The 16,093-nt window shown below is 43.8% G+C and overlaps 1 protein-coding gene across 3 annotated transcripts in view; it reads right to left on the bottom strand.

Moving 5' to 3' along the window:
- gnas (GNAS complex locus) overlaps window positions 1-16,093 on the bottom strand; it is a 67,808-nt gene that overhangs the window by 39,248 nt on the left and 12,467 nt on the right. For 2 of the 3 annotated variants that reach the window (XM_042088601.1, XM_042088600.1), the window contains exons 3-4: window positions 14,285-14,339; window positions 12,132-12,251 (exon numbers count right to left, since the gene is read on the bottom strand). In XM_042088601.1, coding sequence (XP_041944535.1) covers window positions 12,132-12,251; window positions 14,285-14,339 — 175 coding nt within the window. Of the gene's footprint in view, window positions 1-4,182; window positions 4,216-12,131; window positions 12,252-14,284; window positions 14,340-16,093 lie in introns of all 3 variants that reach the window. The other variant, XM_042088598.1, reaches the window with a different exon arrangement.

Consider the following 16,093-nt stretch of genomic DNA (forward strand, 5'->3'; position numbering starts at 1 on the left):
TGGGGTTGGAAATGTTCGAGAACCCATCAACCCCATTGAAACTAAAATGAATAAGGTCTAAACTGTGTGTGTGACTGTTCAGTACTGTTCATTTTAAAAGCAGACTTAAAAGTAACTCAAAAGTTAGCGGACTATAAGTCGCTCCGGAGTATAAGTCGCATCATTCAAAACATTTATCATGAACAGGAAAAAAACATATAAGTCGCACCGCATATTTAGAAATGTATTTCACAAAATCCAAAACCAAAAACAGACAGAGACTATGTAACTGGACTATTGAGGCCAAAAAGATTAATGTTAATGAAGACGAAGGAGTGAAGGCAGCCAAGAGGAGGACCAGAAGGTAATTTAGGCTACAAAAGATTCACTGAAAGAAAATGCTGATGTGGTACAACAAAATTTAGCTAAAATGTGGAGAATACAATGCAATCAAGCATTTTGGGTGATGTGGAGTCACAAGCTGGCAGCAGATTAAATGCTCACAAGAGAGAAAAAGATGCGGTTTTAAAAGGACGTGACCGAAGCTGATGCAAGCCAGGTGAGAAGAGTAGGCCTAGGGCCCGACGGTAATTGTAAAGCAATTTACAAAAGATTCACTGAACAAAAATGCTGATGTGGTACATGAAAATTTAACTAAAAATGTGGAGAATGCAATGCAATCAAGTATTTTGGGCGACATGGAAGCCGGCAGCAGTCCAAATTTTCGGGAGGCTACCTCCCAGAACAAGAGAGAAAAAGATGCACGTTTTAAAAGAACATGCAGAGGAAGGAGTGAATGGCTGCCAGCTGAGGCGAGCCGGGCGATAAAGAAGGCTGCCAACGAGGGCCCGACACAATAGTAAAGCAATTTACAAAAGATTCACTGAACAAAAATGCTGATGTGGTACAGTACATTTAGCTTAAAATTAAATTTAGCTTAAAATGTGGAGAATGCAATTCAATCAAGCATATTGGGCACATGAACATGTAAATGTGGAGAATAAAATGCAATCAAGCATTTTGGACGATATATTGGCACAAGCTGGCAGCAGAGCGAATGCTCGCCAGGCCACCTCCGAGAGAGTGAGAGAAAAAAAGATGCACATTTAAAACAGGGCCTACATTTCAGTGCGGGATTGCGGGTATTGCACATAGGTCAATAAGTATTGTGCATAATTTATTAAGTCCCGCAACTCTAGCCATCCTAATGCGAGAAATTCCCGCACACATTTTACAGCGCTGTCTGATAACGTTAAAGAAGAATTCCGGTGTGATTTTGACCTAAAGTGTGTTGAAACATGATACCGAGTGTGAACGTATGTCTCATAGCTCATCTCGGCTTGTCTCCTGCATTCAGAAATCTGGCGCTAGTTAGCCAATGCTATCAACAGTTTTTCGTTGGGGGTGCCTCGGGCATCGGCCTAGCCATGCAAATAAATCACTGTTTTACACCATTTACGAGGCTCAAAGTAGCTCCATATTTCATTAGTAGACTTCCGAGGGCCTTGACATTTAAAACGAGACATTGAGAACTTTGAAAAAGCACTGGTGCGCATTCATTACATGAAAGAAAATTTGTAGCAAAACAGCGATCAAATATTACATATACGGCAGTGAGTTTTGTTTTCAAATGTTTTCATGCATGTCTGGATAACGGGTGAGGAATGTTTAGGAGACAGGCTATCGTAAATCCTCAAATTATGGCTGGGGTCTTTTATTTAGGCTGCGCAAAGCACAGTACTTTTATTTGGTGCAGGCTTGTATTCGAGGCAGCTAGGCCTTTATTTCTTACGTGGTGCGTTTTATTGTGAGACAGGCCTACCTTTCGTTTGGAGCGGCATACCGTTCCAAGATGTTCGATTTGGGATTTAATTTACGTTTGGACTGTTTGATCATGTAGTTGAAAGAGTGTCGGGATTTCCATCCACTTATTGCGAGATAAGCCGGCATCCGCTTTCATTCATTCATGGAACGTGTGCTGTGCTGTAATGGAAACCTTATTCCGTATAGCCAAAGAGGTCTACGATAGCCTAAATTGAGTTTTATTCCTTTAACCCTTAGAACCCAATTGACGCAAAGTGCGTCAAAAAAAACACACCCTTTCTTCTCTTTTACATTGCTCCGGAACTGTTCATCGCAGTGAGCAGTTATTGTGTGACAGAGCAGAAGTGGAGCTTTCCAACGAGACTACGCACTTGTCTGTACGATCAAGTATGAAAATTAAAAAAAAAAAAAAAAAAAAAAAAAAAAATTAAATTAAATCAAACTGCATCATATTTACAGTCTATACTTCTCTGCGTTCACCTGCACACCCATTACTTTCGTTCGAATTACTCGCGAAGCCGTGATCGCATAGATATGGTAAGCATATCAGATGAAAGAGATTAATGATATATATCATTTGATATATATATATATATATCCTTCTGGGTTATAAAACAGACGAAGTGACAACAATAATAACTTCATGTAGCTCGACTTACCCCACTTTTTTGTGTGTTGTGGTGGCAAAGCATTTTCATAATCCAATGCTATCGTGTGTTTCTCTATGCCAAAGCATGTTCATAATCCGGTTTTGAGATCCTAGCAAATTCATGCATGGCATCCAATTCAAGACTCACATTGCATCCCAATTTGTTCGACAAAGAAACACCTTTTTGCCTTTCATGACAATGCAGTAAAAAGTTGTTGTAGAGCATCATCATGAGTGCACACACTCGCAACCTCGGGTCAAGTCAGGTCAGATTAGTGTGTGTCAGAGATGGAGTGCAGAAAGATCATTTGTCATCACTAAATTAAAAAAAATGGCATCTGTAAGACGCACAACACATATGTCTGTAATTGCTCAGCCCCAAAGTCCCCCTCCACCAAGGTTCTTATACTGCCAGATTCAGGACAGTCTGGCCTACACATACATGTAAGTCATGTCCAGCTGGCAGCTTGCTGTGGTGAGATGCATTTCAAAATGTAAGAATTGTATAATACGCTTTTTGTCTTTGTATTATTGAAAAATCAAAACCAAATCAATGCAAGTATTAATATATGAAATGGTGGCAGATCTGGGTAGCCTAGACTGTGCTGAAAAAAAATATAGCATGTGTAAATGACACTTACAATGACCAGGATAAATGCTCATAACTAAATGTAGTGAGAATGGCCAAAAAGAGAGTAGGGCTCATAGGGCTAAATAACAAATGGCATTTATTTCCGTAAGGCACACACCACATATAGTTCACCTTTGCTCAGCCCCAGAGAATCCCTCCACCAAGGCAATGATATTGCCAGTAGAGTTCTCAACGGGCCTGAAAATTACAACCCGGCCCAGCCCGTGGCTTTTAAAGCCCGGACCCGATGTAACCCGACACATCAACATGAATTATCTGCCCGAACCCGGCCCGCGGCCCGACGTAAAACATACGCTTTGACTGTTAAACCCTGACGTTATTTAGGTGAAGATTCAATACATTAGCGTGACAATTTACTTAAAACGGTGGTTTTCTTATATTTTCGACCCGAACCTGCGGGTCCCGTCGGGTTTGTCGGGCCGACCCGACCCGTTGAGAACTCAAATTGCCAGATTCAGGACAGTCTGCCCTACACACACGCAAGTCGAGCTGCCAGCTTGCAGTGGTGAGATACATGTCAAAATATAAGAATTTTTATAATACGCTTTTTGTATTTTTATTATTTAAAAATCAAAATGTAATCATGCAAGTATTAATACATGGAATTGATCTGGGTAGCCTAGACTCTGCTGAAAAAAACAATATATAGCATGTGTGTATGGCACTTACAATGACCAGGATAAATGCTTCTAACTAAAGGTAGTGAAAATGCCCTTAAAACAGTGTAGGGTTCTAAGGGTTAATGTCTATATGTTTTGCATCTAGGCATTAGCCACACCGTGGCATAGAGCAGGATTAGCACAACTAGCCATCGCAGCTGGCTAACCATACTACATAGCAGGATTAGCACAACTAGCCATCGCAGCTGGCTAACCATACTACATAGCAGGATTAGCACAACTAGCCATAGCAGCTGGCTAACCATACTACATAGCAGGATTAGGACAACTAGCCATAGCAGCTGGCTGGTGGACTGTTTCAGGAGTTGAGAGGAGCTGTTGCTAGGACAACGCATTTGTATTGGTGTGCTACTGTGCAGGCGTGCACATGTTTTTATTACATACAGAAGAGTACTTACTTGTTTAGCCTTTTTCTTATAGAGTCCACAAATCTGTAGACACACACACACATTTTATGTACATGACCCAAACTACCAAAGATTAAGGCAATGACTTTACATTTGTATCCAGAATTGTTAAGAGCATTACTTAGGGGTTTATGTCTTAACAGTTTTGATACATAAGAGTCCATGTAGGCATCGAAGAAGCACAAACACCAATGGGCCAACTGTGGCTATGACAGCAGGCACAGCGCTCTCTCTCTGTTAAAGTAGGAGATGGATTTGTAAGAGACCTCAAAAATACTTTATTTGCAAATCCGAATACAAGACCAGTGATTGATTGTATGACCACAAGTGGTGCCAAAACTGATATAAAGCCCTGACCACTTAACAAGAACAATGATGGAGGTGCTTTTGCCATCCTAACAAGGAGAATGAGAAGGAAAAAATATTTTACTAGTTTTTCACAAGTGAGGTACACTAGACTCCTTTGTCTTTTCCGTTCTATATTAAACATAGATTTTATTCATTAAAATGGAAAATACTGTCTATGACTATGATTGTAAAATGTGATCACATCCATTTTATAGTCTGTTTAGATTTCCATGTAACTGCAAACCAGATGTACACTAGCTACATGTCTAATGTCAGGAAGAGCTGTAGGCTCTCTGACAATAATATGGGTAATTTGAGGAAGAGCTGTATGCTAGCTCTCCTATCGAAATATGGCTAATGTCAGGAAGAACTGTATGCTAGCTCGCTTATTGAAATCCGGCTAATGTCAGGAAGAGCTGTATGCTAGCTCTCCTACTGAATTAGGGCTAATGTCAGGAAGAGCTGTATGCTAGCTCTCCTACTGAATTAGGGCTAATGTCAGGAAGAGCTGTATGCTAGCTCTCCTACTGAATTAAGGCTAATGTCAGAAAGAGCTGTTTGCTAGCTCTCCTACTGAATTAAGGCTAATGTCAGAAAGAGCTGTTTGCTAGCTCTCCTCAGGCATGAAAACGGGTCAGGGATGAAAAAGGTGAGAAGGGCGCGCGAAGAGGGAAATGGCCGCTTCATAGCAAAACAAGCGCGAGTGACATTGCTGCCAATAGGGCATAGCTTCCATGGAGTATGAAGTTGCCTAAAACCAGAGATTTATAAAGAAAACAAACTACAAAATGACTAACTAGGAATGCAATTCCGAGGAATTACACGAGGGGATGCAATCTGCTGGTTAGGGTGTTGGTGGGGCTTGAAGACGCAAAAATCTGAAGACTCCTTCCAGAGTGTAGAGTTTTGAAGATGACCCAGGGTTGCGTCTCCGTCTAAACGGCTAAACCAAAGATCCTTGATTACCTCTCTGGCTAAACTGTCAAATTAGAATGTCTGCGCGTGACATTCCGTAGCAGGCTACGTTTATAAGGTGACGATGAAAAGAGAAGACGCAGAAGTGGCGTCTCGTCTTCTTTTTTTTTTATTCGTGTTTAGACGAGCATTGTCAGGGGGAAATCTGTTTATATGAAGACGCAAGAGTATGTGATATTCGATTGGATATGCATTCCAGACCGCTGGGTGGTGGTGTGATAGAACCCCGGTATGTCACGCGCAGACATTCTAATTTCTACATTCTAACAATCAAAAAGTATAAACACTGCTTTTGTCTCTGAATTCGACAAAACGCACCAGCCCAGTTTAGGAGCATTTAATTCAACTATTTAGTTATTCACATTAGCCTTTGCTATACTGATAAAGTATGCCTATTTGCTTCAACTTCATTCTTCATCAAATGAACTTGTTATGTCTATATTTCTGTCCAATATCGCTAACTTTAACAACAGCCTATGTTACGTACGTTGCTACACCAATCGCAATGTCTTTTTCTGACAGAAGTTGAAAGTTTCAACTAGCCCACCTGTGACATCAATAAGCATCTCTCCTCGCCGGGCTCACATTCTAGCTGACATTTCAGACGCATATATCTGTAGTCACACAGACAGGGAGGCTATTCCAGCGCAAGAGTTCTGTTCGCGATGCATCCGCGGCAAAATTTAGCTTCCACTGTTTAAGGCTAAATGCATAGGGGCTGCATTCACATAATTGCTGGATCAGACAAGTTTTTAATTGGGCTCTTGTCTTACAACACATCAAGATGCGTTCACGTCTGCGCGTGATTTGTAAACTCAGTTGTAACCCCATACCTCCCCCCCCCCCCCACACACACACACACACACCCCACACACAATATTTTGTCATTGGATCTGCGCAAACCATGTAAGTCCCCTATTTTGGATTCAAAACGGCGAATTTCGCCGAAAGGTGAGGAGTTTCCATGCCCGTCTCCTACATGGGACTGAGGGAAAGGCGTCGGAAAGGCGCAGGTGAGGTGGGATTTGTGTGTTGTGTGTGTCTGATTGAGCTCCCATCAGTGTAGGCAAGTATAGATTAATACTGTCTGATTGAGCTCCTGTCAGTGCTCGGTGTAAGCAAGTATTAAGGGTGTCAATTTCAATTTTATATCGAAATTGATCGAAATTACATCTCAATCTCGAACTTCAAACTTAAAAGTAGAATCGACGATGCAGCCACACCCCCAATGTCACGTCCAGCATGTATGCCAAGACGCACAAACACACACGCTGAACTGCAGCGTCAAAACTCCTCTAATTTTAGGCTGCAGCCAGTTAAAATATACACATCAACCTACCGAAATCAAAGCCCCTCTTGCTACTTTGAAATCACCGGTGTGGAAGTATTCATTCATTCACGTCAATTAAAACTAACTTCGCCTACTCAACTTAGCAAGTGAAAAGGTGATCTAGTTACAGTCCAAAGTTACATTAAGGCTTAAAATGCACATTGATAAGTACATATTTCATGAACACTAACCTTGGGTCTCTTCGGAGTGTGCTGAAACAATCAAATCATGTGTGTTGGGGCGAAGGGACAGGTGTCGGTCTCCGAGGGGAGGTGAGGTGGGATTTGTGTGCTGGTGTGTTGAGGTGACGCGGAGGTACCAAGGGTGCCCCATGAGGGCCTGGAGGTGTAATCCACGGAGACTCTCGTTTAGAGTAATTAAAAACTAATCACAGCTAATGGCTCACACACACACACAGACACACACACACACTCACACATTCTCTCAGGTGACACACTGCTCCCACAGGTGGGGGCACCTGGTAATTACCCAGTGCACACACACACACACACACACACACCTGAGCAGGCTCCACTTCACTAGTTGGAAAAGTGCTATTCTGCAGCCCAACCCCGTTAACGATACACTGTGGGCTCTGTCAATGCCAAAATCCTGAACCACCCCTTTAAGCTCCTATCAGTGCTCGTTGTAGATGAGTATAGATTAATACTGTCTGATTGAGCTCCCATCAGTGTAGGCAAGTATAGATTAATACTGTCTGATTGAGCTCCTATCAGTGCTCGGTGTAGGCGATTATAGATTAATACTGTCTGATTGAGCTCCCATCAGTGTAGGCGAGTATAGATTAATACTGTCTGATTGAGCTCCCATCAGTGTAGGCAAGTATAGATTAATACTGTCTGATTGAGCTCCTGTCAGTGCTCGGTGTAAGCAAGTATTAAGGGTGTCACAATTTCAATTTTATATCGAAATTGATCGAAATTACATCTCAATCTCGAACTTCAAACTTAAAAGTAGAATCGACGATGCAGCCACACCCCCAATGTCACGTCCAGCATGTATGCCAAGACGCACAAACACACACGCTGAACTGCAGCGTCAAAACTCCTCTAATTTTAGGCTGCAGCCAGTTAAAATATACACATCAACCTACCGAAATCAAAGCCCCTCTTGCTACTTTGAAATCACCGGTGTGGAAGTATTCATTCATTCACGTCAATTAAAACTAACTTCGCCTACTCAACTTAGCAAGTGAAAAGGTGATCTAGTTACAGTCCAAAGTTACATTAAGGCTTAAAATGCACATTGATAAGTACATATTTCATGAACACTAACCTTGGGTCTCTTCGGAGTGTGCTGAAACAATCAAATTATCATTCTGTGTGGTTTCATTTCACTGTGTTCACGTCTCTGTTTTAGCCTAATGTTAGTTCTGTTTACATTACAACCTCGCGGTTGGAACGGTTTCAAAATAAAAAGTAGTTTTAAAATAAAAGCCCCCCGAAACAGTTAAGGAAAAGGCCGAAGAGTAAATAACATATAAGTAATGCATTAATAGTAATATTAAAAAAAATATCGAAAATCGAATCGAATTGTGACTTTAAAATCGAAAATGACATCGAATCGAGGATTTGGAGAATCGTGACATCCCTAGCTAGTATAGATTAATACTGTCTGATTGAGCTCATATCAGTGCTCGGTGTAGGCAAGTATAGATTAATACTGTCTGATTGAGCTCCTATCAGTGTAGGCGATTATAGATTAATACTGTCTGATTGAGCTCATATCAGTGCTTGGTGTAGGCAAGTATAGATTAATACTGTCTGATTGAGCTCCTATCAGTGTAGGCGATTATAGATTAATACTGTCTGATTGAGCTCCTATCAGTGTAGGCGAGTATAGATTAATACTGTCTGATTGAGCTCCTATCAGTGTAGGCGATTATAGATTAATACTGTCTGATTGAGCTCCTATTAGTGTAGGCGATTATAGATTAATACTGTCTGATTGAGCTCCTGTCAGTGCTCGGTGTAGGCGATTATAGATTAATACTGTCTGATTGAGCTCCTGTCAGTGCTCGGTGTAGGCAAGTACCAGGGATGTAGTGGTAAAATAAGAGGTGGGTAAATTATCAATTCGGTGATCCTGGTGAGGTGGACTGCGCCATGCGGTATCAGATTTTTTAAAAAGGCATTCAGAACATGGTGGAGGTTATTGTCCAATGTTTTTAACAAAAACAGCGGTATCAAATGGTTTCTGGAGTCTTGATGAGTGTACATATTGTGAATGTGGATAATACAGTGTGAGTTTTGAATGTTAAAAGTTGCAATTTGTGAATAAACTCTTTTGAGAGGTGGATAAACGCTAGTAAGATGCGGATAAGTGCGTTTACTTGTGTTTAGCCTCCACTACATCCCTGCCGAGCACACAAAGGTGCTGCTGCCTCCCCATCAGCAGCGACTAGGCCAGCAGTCTGGGAGACCCCATCACACATCTGGGAGGAGCAGACAAGAGCCACTTTCCCACCAAGTAGTTACAGGAACAGTCCACTTCTAAACAGTTCTACTAACTACTCTCTCCCAAAACCGTTTTTTCCATTTGCATTCGCACTGGCCAAGTAGACATAGGAACTGGTTGCCCATTCAATTTCAACTTGCCCATTAGATTTGGATTGACAGTGGGCTTTTTTCCTGCGAACCGAAGTGGCAGTGGGCATGTCATTCTACCATTCAGAAAGGAGAAGGCTAAACGCATAAGTTTTCCCTCTGTCTCAACTGTTGCCATGACAACAAAACTAGTGAACTAGCACTACACTGCAGACGTTAAGTAACATTTTACACAGTTTACGAGAAACTGTCATATCACCCTCCAAACTTGTGTTCATGCACGCAACACCCATTGTCGATGACGCAACACCCATTGTCGATGACGCACCCTTGGTTCCGTTCTGGTGGAAATGCGGGCTGGTTCGCTAAATAGCACCAAGGTTCAAAGCATTCTGGTTTCAAAAATGCGTTTCCTATTGGTCGAAAATCGCTATAAGATAGCCAACGATGAGACCCAAGGTTCCCTGGCCCCCTCGGAACCAAACTGTATGAGTGAGCATGACCACAGATGCAGGAATGGATACACTACAGACAACTCACATTTTGGGGAGTAGGAATAATTTTGATTACACATACGCATTCCCAAACGCTTCAAAACAGGAGGGTGATCCCAGCAGGGCAGCAGCACAGACACTCACAGCCCTCATAACCCAACAGATACTCACAGCCCTCATAACCCAACAGATACTCACAGCCCTCATAGCCCTCATAACCCAACAGATACTCACAGCCCTCATAACCCAACAGATACTCACAGCCCTCATAGCCCTTATAACCCAACAGATACTCACAGCCCTCATAACCCTCATAACCCAACAGATACTCACAGCCCTCATAACCCAACAGATACTCACAGCCCTCATAACCCAACAGATACTCACAGCCCTCATAACCCAACAGATACTCACAGCCCTCATAACCGAACAGATACTCACAGCCCTCATAACCCTCATAACCCAACAGATACTCACAGCCCTCATAACCCAACAGATACTCACAGCCCTCATAACCCAACAGATACTCACAGCCCTCATAACCCTCATAACCCAACAGATACTCACAGCCCTCATAACCCAACAGATACTCACAGCCCTCATAACCCAACAGATACTCACAGCCCTCTTAGCCCTCATAACCCAACAGATACTCACAGCCCTCATAACCCAACAGATACTCACAGCCCTTATAGCCCTCATAACCCAACAGATACTCACAGCCCTCATAACCCAACAGATACTCACAGCCCTCATAACCCAACAGATACTCACAGCCCTCTTAGCCCTCATAACCCAACAGATACTCACAGCCCTCATAACCCAACAGATACTCACAGCCCTCATAGCCCTTATAACCCAACAGATACTCACAGCCCTCATAACCCAACAGATACTCATAGCCCTCATAGCCCTCATAACCCAACAGATACTCACAGCCCTCATAGCCCAACAGATACTCACAGCCCTCATAACCCTAACCCAACAGATACTCACAGCCCTCATAACCCAACAGATACTCACAGCCCTCATAACCCTAACCCAACAGATACTCACAGCCCTCATAACCCAACAGATACTCATAGCCCTCATAACCCAACAGATACTCACAGCCCTCATAACCCAACAGATACTCACAGCCCTCATAACCCAACAGATACTCACAGCCCTTATAGCCCAACAGATACTCACAGCCCTCATAACCCAACAGATACTCACAGCCCTCATAATCCAACAGATACTCACAGCCCTCATAACCCTCATAACCCAACAGATACTCACAGCCCTCATAACCCAACAGATACTCACAGCCCTCATAACCCTCATAACCCAACAGATACTCACAGCCCTCATAGCCCTCATAACCCAACAGATACTCACAGCCCTCATAACCCAACAGATACTCACAGCCCTTATAGCCCAACAGACACTCACAGCCCTCATAACCCAACAGATACTCACAGCCCTCATAACCCTCATAACCCAACAGATACTCACAGCCCTCATAACCCAACAGATACTCACAGCCCTCATAACCCTCATAACCCAACAGATACTCACAGCCCTCATAACCCAACAGATACTCACAGCCCTCATAACCCTCATAACCCAACAGATACTCACAGCCCTCATAACCCAACAGATACTCACAGCCCTTATAGCCCAACAGATACTCACAGCCCTCATAACCCAACAGATACTCACAGCCCTCATAATCCAACAGATACTCACAGCCCTCATAACCCTCATAACCCAACAGATACTCACAGCCCTCATAACCCAACAGATACTCACAGCCCTCATAACCCTCATAACCCAACAGATACTCACAGCCCTCATAGCCCTCATAACCCAACAGATACTCACAGCCCTCATAACCCAACAGATACTCACAGCCCTTATAGCCCAACAGACACTCACAGCCCTCATAACCCAACAGATACTCACAGCCCTCATAACCCTCATAACCCAACAGATACTCACAGCCCTCATAACCCAACAGATACTCACAGCCCTCATAACCCAACAGATACTCACAGCCCTCATAGCCCTCATAACCCAACAGATACTCACAGCCCTCATAACCCAACAGATACTCACAGCCCTTATAGCCCTCATAACCCAACAGATACTCACAGCCCTCATAACCCAACAGATACTCACAGCCCTCATAGCCCTTATAACCCAACAGATACTCACAGCCCTCATAACCCAACAGATACTCACAGACGAAAACTCAAAGTCCTTCTGATTGGCCAAGTTGCGAACGTAGTCGATCCGGAACTGGTTCTGCGGACTGGCCAGTTGAACTGGAGGAGCCAGAGTGTTCATGGCTGTTACTATGGTCTGGAAGAGAGAGCAGAGTGTTACTATGGTTACTATGGTCTGGAAGAGAGAGCAGAGTGTTATTATGGTTACTATGGTCTGGAAGAGAGAGCAGAGGGATTAGTATTCTGTGTTTAATTTAATTTTAATTAAATATAAGATCAAATCCTTGCATTGCCATTGAGCTGCGCTTTTTACGCACGCAGCCTTTCCTTGCCCCGCCCCGCTCTCTCTTGCCCCGCCCTCTCTTGCCCCGCCCCGCTCTCTCTTGCCCTGCCCCGCTCTCTCTTGCCCCGCCCTCTCTTGCCCCGCCCCGCCCTCTCTTGCCCCGCCCCGCTCTCTCTTGCCCCGCCCCGCTCTCTCTTGTAGCCCGCTGCCCCTCCTCTGCAATATTCACAATTGTTGAAGGATTGTTGTTGCCACATAGAAGCATTGCATAGAAGACGTCTGGCTAAATTGCTATTAAATGTGCTTAGCATCGTGACCATGCTGCGCAAATTTGTTCAAAACTGCTGCATTGAAGTTAACTCATACCTGTCAACGTTTAACTTCCAAAAGTTAAAAACTTCCAAAAACGGGAGATTTTTTTTCGGGGGGGGGGGTGGTCAGTGTTTATACCAGATCTGTGTTTGCATATTTAATACGTTTCATACACGTGTTTCAACTGCATTTCGGTCGTTGCTTTTGCTTTTACCTTACCATTACCTTACGCATGCCAGTTATGTATCCACTAGCTGCCTGCCTGCAGCCTACTTCCAAAACTGTCAGATTTGGTTCCGAGTGCACAAGTTCAGTGTATCAACAACACTCAATAACAGTTTATGTGATGTGTTAATCAATTAAATTCCCAACAATTTCACAACAGCTAGTTCTGGAGTAGGCCATTCATCTAGCCCGCTTGCTTACGACGAGACTCAGGCTGCGCAGTCGGCACCCGCTTCCTTATTTGGGTTTTGGGTTGCCAGGTTTTAGCCTATGACAAAACGGTTGAAATTGAAACTAAGTGATCGTGTATGTGTAGAGTGTATTTCATACACAATCTGGCAACCTGAATGGATCAATGATTTTAAAATGAAGTTTGATGGCCATGCAAATTACGGGAGTTTTCCGGGAGAAATAACAAAACTGGAGGGTGCTGGGAGATGACCTTGAAATACGGGAGAAACCTGGGAAAAACGGGAGTGTTGACAGGTATGAGTTAACTCTGCTAAGGACTTATCACAACATAGTAGGCTACATTGAAGAGACTAAACTAAGTTAAGTTATGCAATCAAGCAGTATCTCGAAGCTAACGTTAGAATACTGTTTGGATGTCGAATTTAGCATGCCTTGCCTACTTACAGCTGCTTGTCAATTTCGTTGAAGGGCTCATTTTATTGACTCTTGACACTGAATGTTTACAAAATCCCGATGTAAATGGAAAAGTGTTTTCCAAAATTCAAAAGTGCTTGTCCCAAGGAGAAGTACGAACCTTTATTTTAACTATGTAGAAAACGTTATGAATTGCATCCACACATCAGCAGCCTTTTAACTGTGTTACTCGTCTTAAAGTCTTAAAGGCACTCAATTAGACCTATACACTACCAAGACGATCTTAATCTCCTCCCCCCCCCCCCGTTGTCCAGGTCAGCTACCGCCACAAATTGAATCCAATTCTGTGTGGGAAACACTGGAGTGTTACTATGGTTACTATGGTCTGGAAGAGAGAGCGGAGTGTTACTATGGTTACTATGGTACTATGGTCTGGAAGAGAGAGCAGAGTGTTCATGGCTGTTACTATGGTTACTATGGTCTGGAAGAGAGAGCGGAGTGGTAACATGCCATGTCAGAGTCATTACCATAGCGCAGTAGGTTCAAATGCAGGAGTGGGGGCAGTAGAATGATTAGCACAGTGCTGTAGTTTCAACAGCAGGGGTGGGGGTAGAGTGTGGAGGAGGTGGATTCTTAAAGAATGATAAATGTTGAGTGTGGGGTGAGTTTGGGGTGTATGGCTCATGCTACTACAGGTTCTGCCTCTCTCTCACACACACACACACACACACACACACACTTACCTCTATAGCCTCCTTAATGTTATTCTTTATGTCCTGGATCTTCTGTTTCTTCTCTCTGTGAAGCAAGAGAAACGATATGATCAGCCAACACACATACACACCCCATCACCCCACTAATCATCTCTCATCAACTCGGTCTCCTGGCAACAGCTCCCTCCTCCCATCTTTTCATCCCTTCAGCCTGTTTCCCTCCTCTTCCCTCCCTCTTTATCTATCTTTCTCTCTCTCCCCTCCCTTTTTCCCTCTTCATCCCCCTCTCTCTTGCCCTCCTCCTTCTGTTTCCCTCCATCACACTCTTCTGTTATCCTTCTGTTTCTTTCTCTTTTCTGCCACTCTCCTTCTCATTCTCTCAAATCCTCTCTTTTCACTCTTTCCTCCTTCTCATTCTCTCAAATCCTCTCTTTTCACTCTCTCTCTCTCTCTCTCTCTCTCTCTCTCTCTGTGCTTCTAAACCAGAAACCTCGACACTCACACACAACACACTTCTAACTTCTACACCCACAGACACAACACACGTCTACCTTCTACACCCACAGACACAGCACTTCTACACCCACAGACACAGCACACTTCTAACTGCTACAACCACAGACACAACACACTTCTAACTGCTACAACCACAGACACAACACACTTCTAACTTCTACACCCACAGACACAGCACTTCTACACCCACAGACACAGCACTTCTACACCCACAGACACAGCACACTTCTAACACAATTTTACACAGCTGCTGCTCCACCACATCACTCAGACGTTTATCAGTAAACCGTCTCGGACCATCTCCTGCCCTCCATGCGCCATCTTTGTTGATGTAATTCTTTGTGGTCAATGTCATTGGCGGACACTTGCATTGGTCTGCGTTAGTGCTTCAAAAGTTTAACGTTTTTTTTTACTTTTTGAAGCAGTCGACAGGAGCAAAGCAATGCAACGCAACAACAATACACTTCGGCAACAAGTGACGTAAGCCCATGTAAAGTGCATGGGAAGCGTCTGTCAGAGCAAACAGCAGAGATGTGTGAGGACAGAGCAGCCATATGCACTCTGTATGTGTGTGTGTGTGTGTGTGTGTGTGTGTGTGTGTGTGTGTGTGTGTGTGTGTGTAAGGGGATTCCCCTAGAAGTGGATGGATTTGTATCTAAACACAACCACTGGTTCATCAGAGCTAGCGGGTGGGTAGATCCATTAGCTAAATAAGATGAGCTAGCTAACGGGTGGGTAGATCCATCAGCTAAATAAGATGAGCTAGCTAACGGGTGGTAGCGGGTGCATTTTAATAAACAACCAGAAACAGGCTGATTAATGGGCAAGACAACACTAATCCTCTACACCAGAACCCATCAGACCTGACCAACAGCACCAGAGTGTGAACACCAGAACCCATCAGACCTGACCAACAGCACCAGAGTGAACACCAGAAACCATCAGACCTGACCAACAGCACCAGAGTGTGAACACCAGAACCCATCAGACCTGACCAACAGCACCAGAGTGTGAACACCAGAACCCATCAGACCTGACCAACAGCACCAGAGTGTGAACACCAGAACCCATCAGACCTGACCAACAGCACCAGAGTTAACACCAGAAACCATCAGACCTGACCAACAGCACCAGAGTGAACACCAGAAACCATCAGACCTGACCAACAGCACCAGAGTGTGAACACCAGAACCCATCAGACCTGACCAACAGCACCAGAGTTAACACCAGAAACCATCAGACCTGACCAACAGCACCAGAGTCTCCTATGGCTCTACACTGGCCATACTGCAGACCACAGAAACTCACCCCCTCTCTCTCAAA

The sequence above is a fragment of the Alosa sapidissima genome, chromosome 4 (genome assembly GCF_018492685.1).
Source record: "Alosa sapidissima isolate fAloSap1 chromosome 4, fAloSap1.pri, whole genome shotgun sequence".
Taxonomy (NCBI): Eukaryota; Metazoa; Chordata; class Actinopteri; order Clupeiformes; family Clupeidae; genus Alosa; species Alosa sapidissima.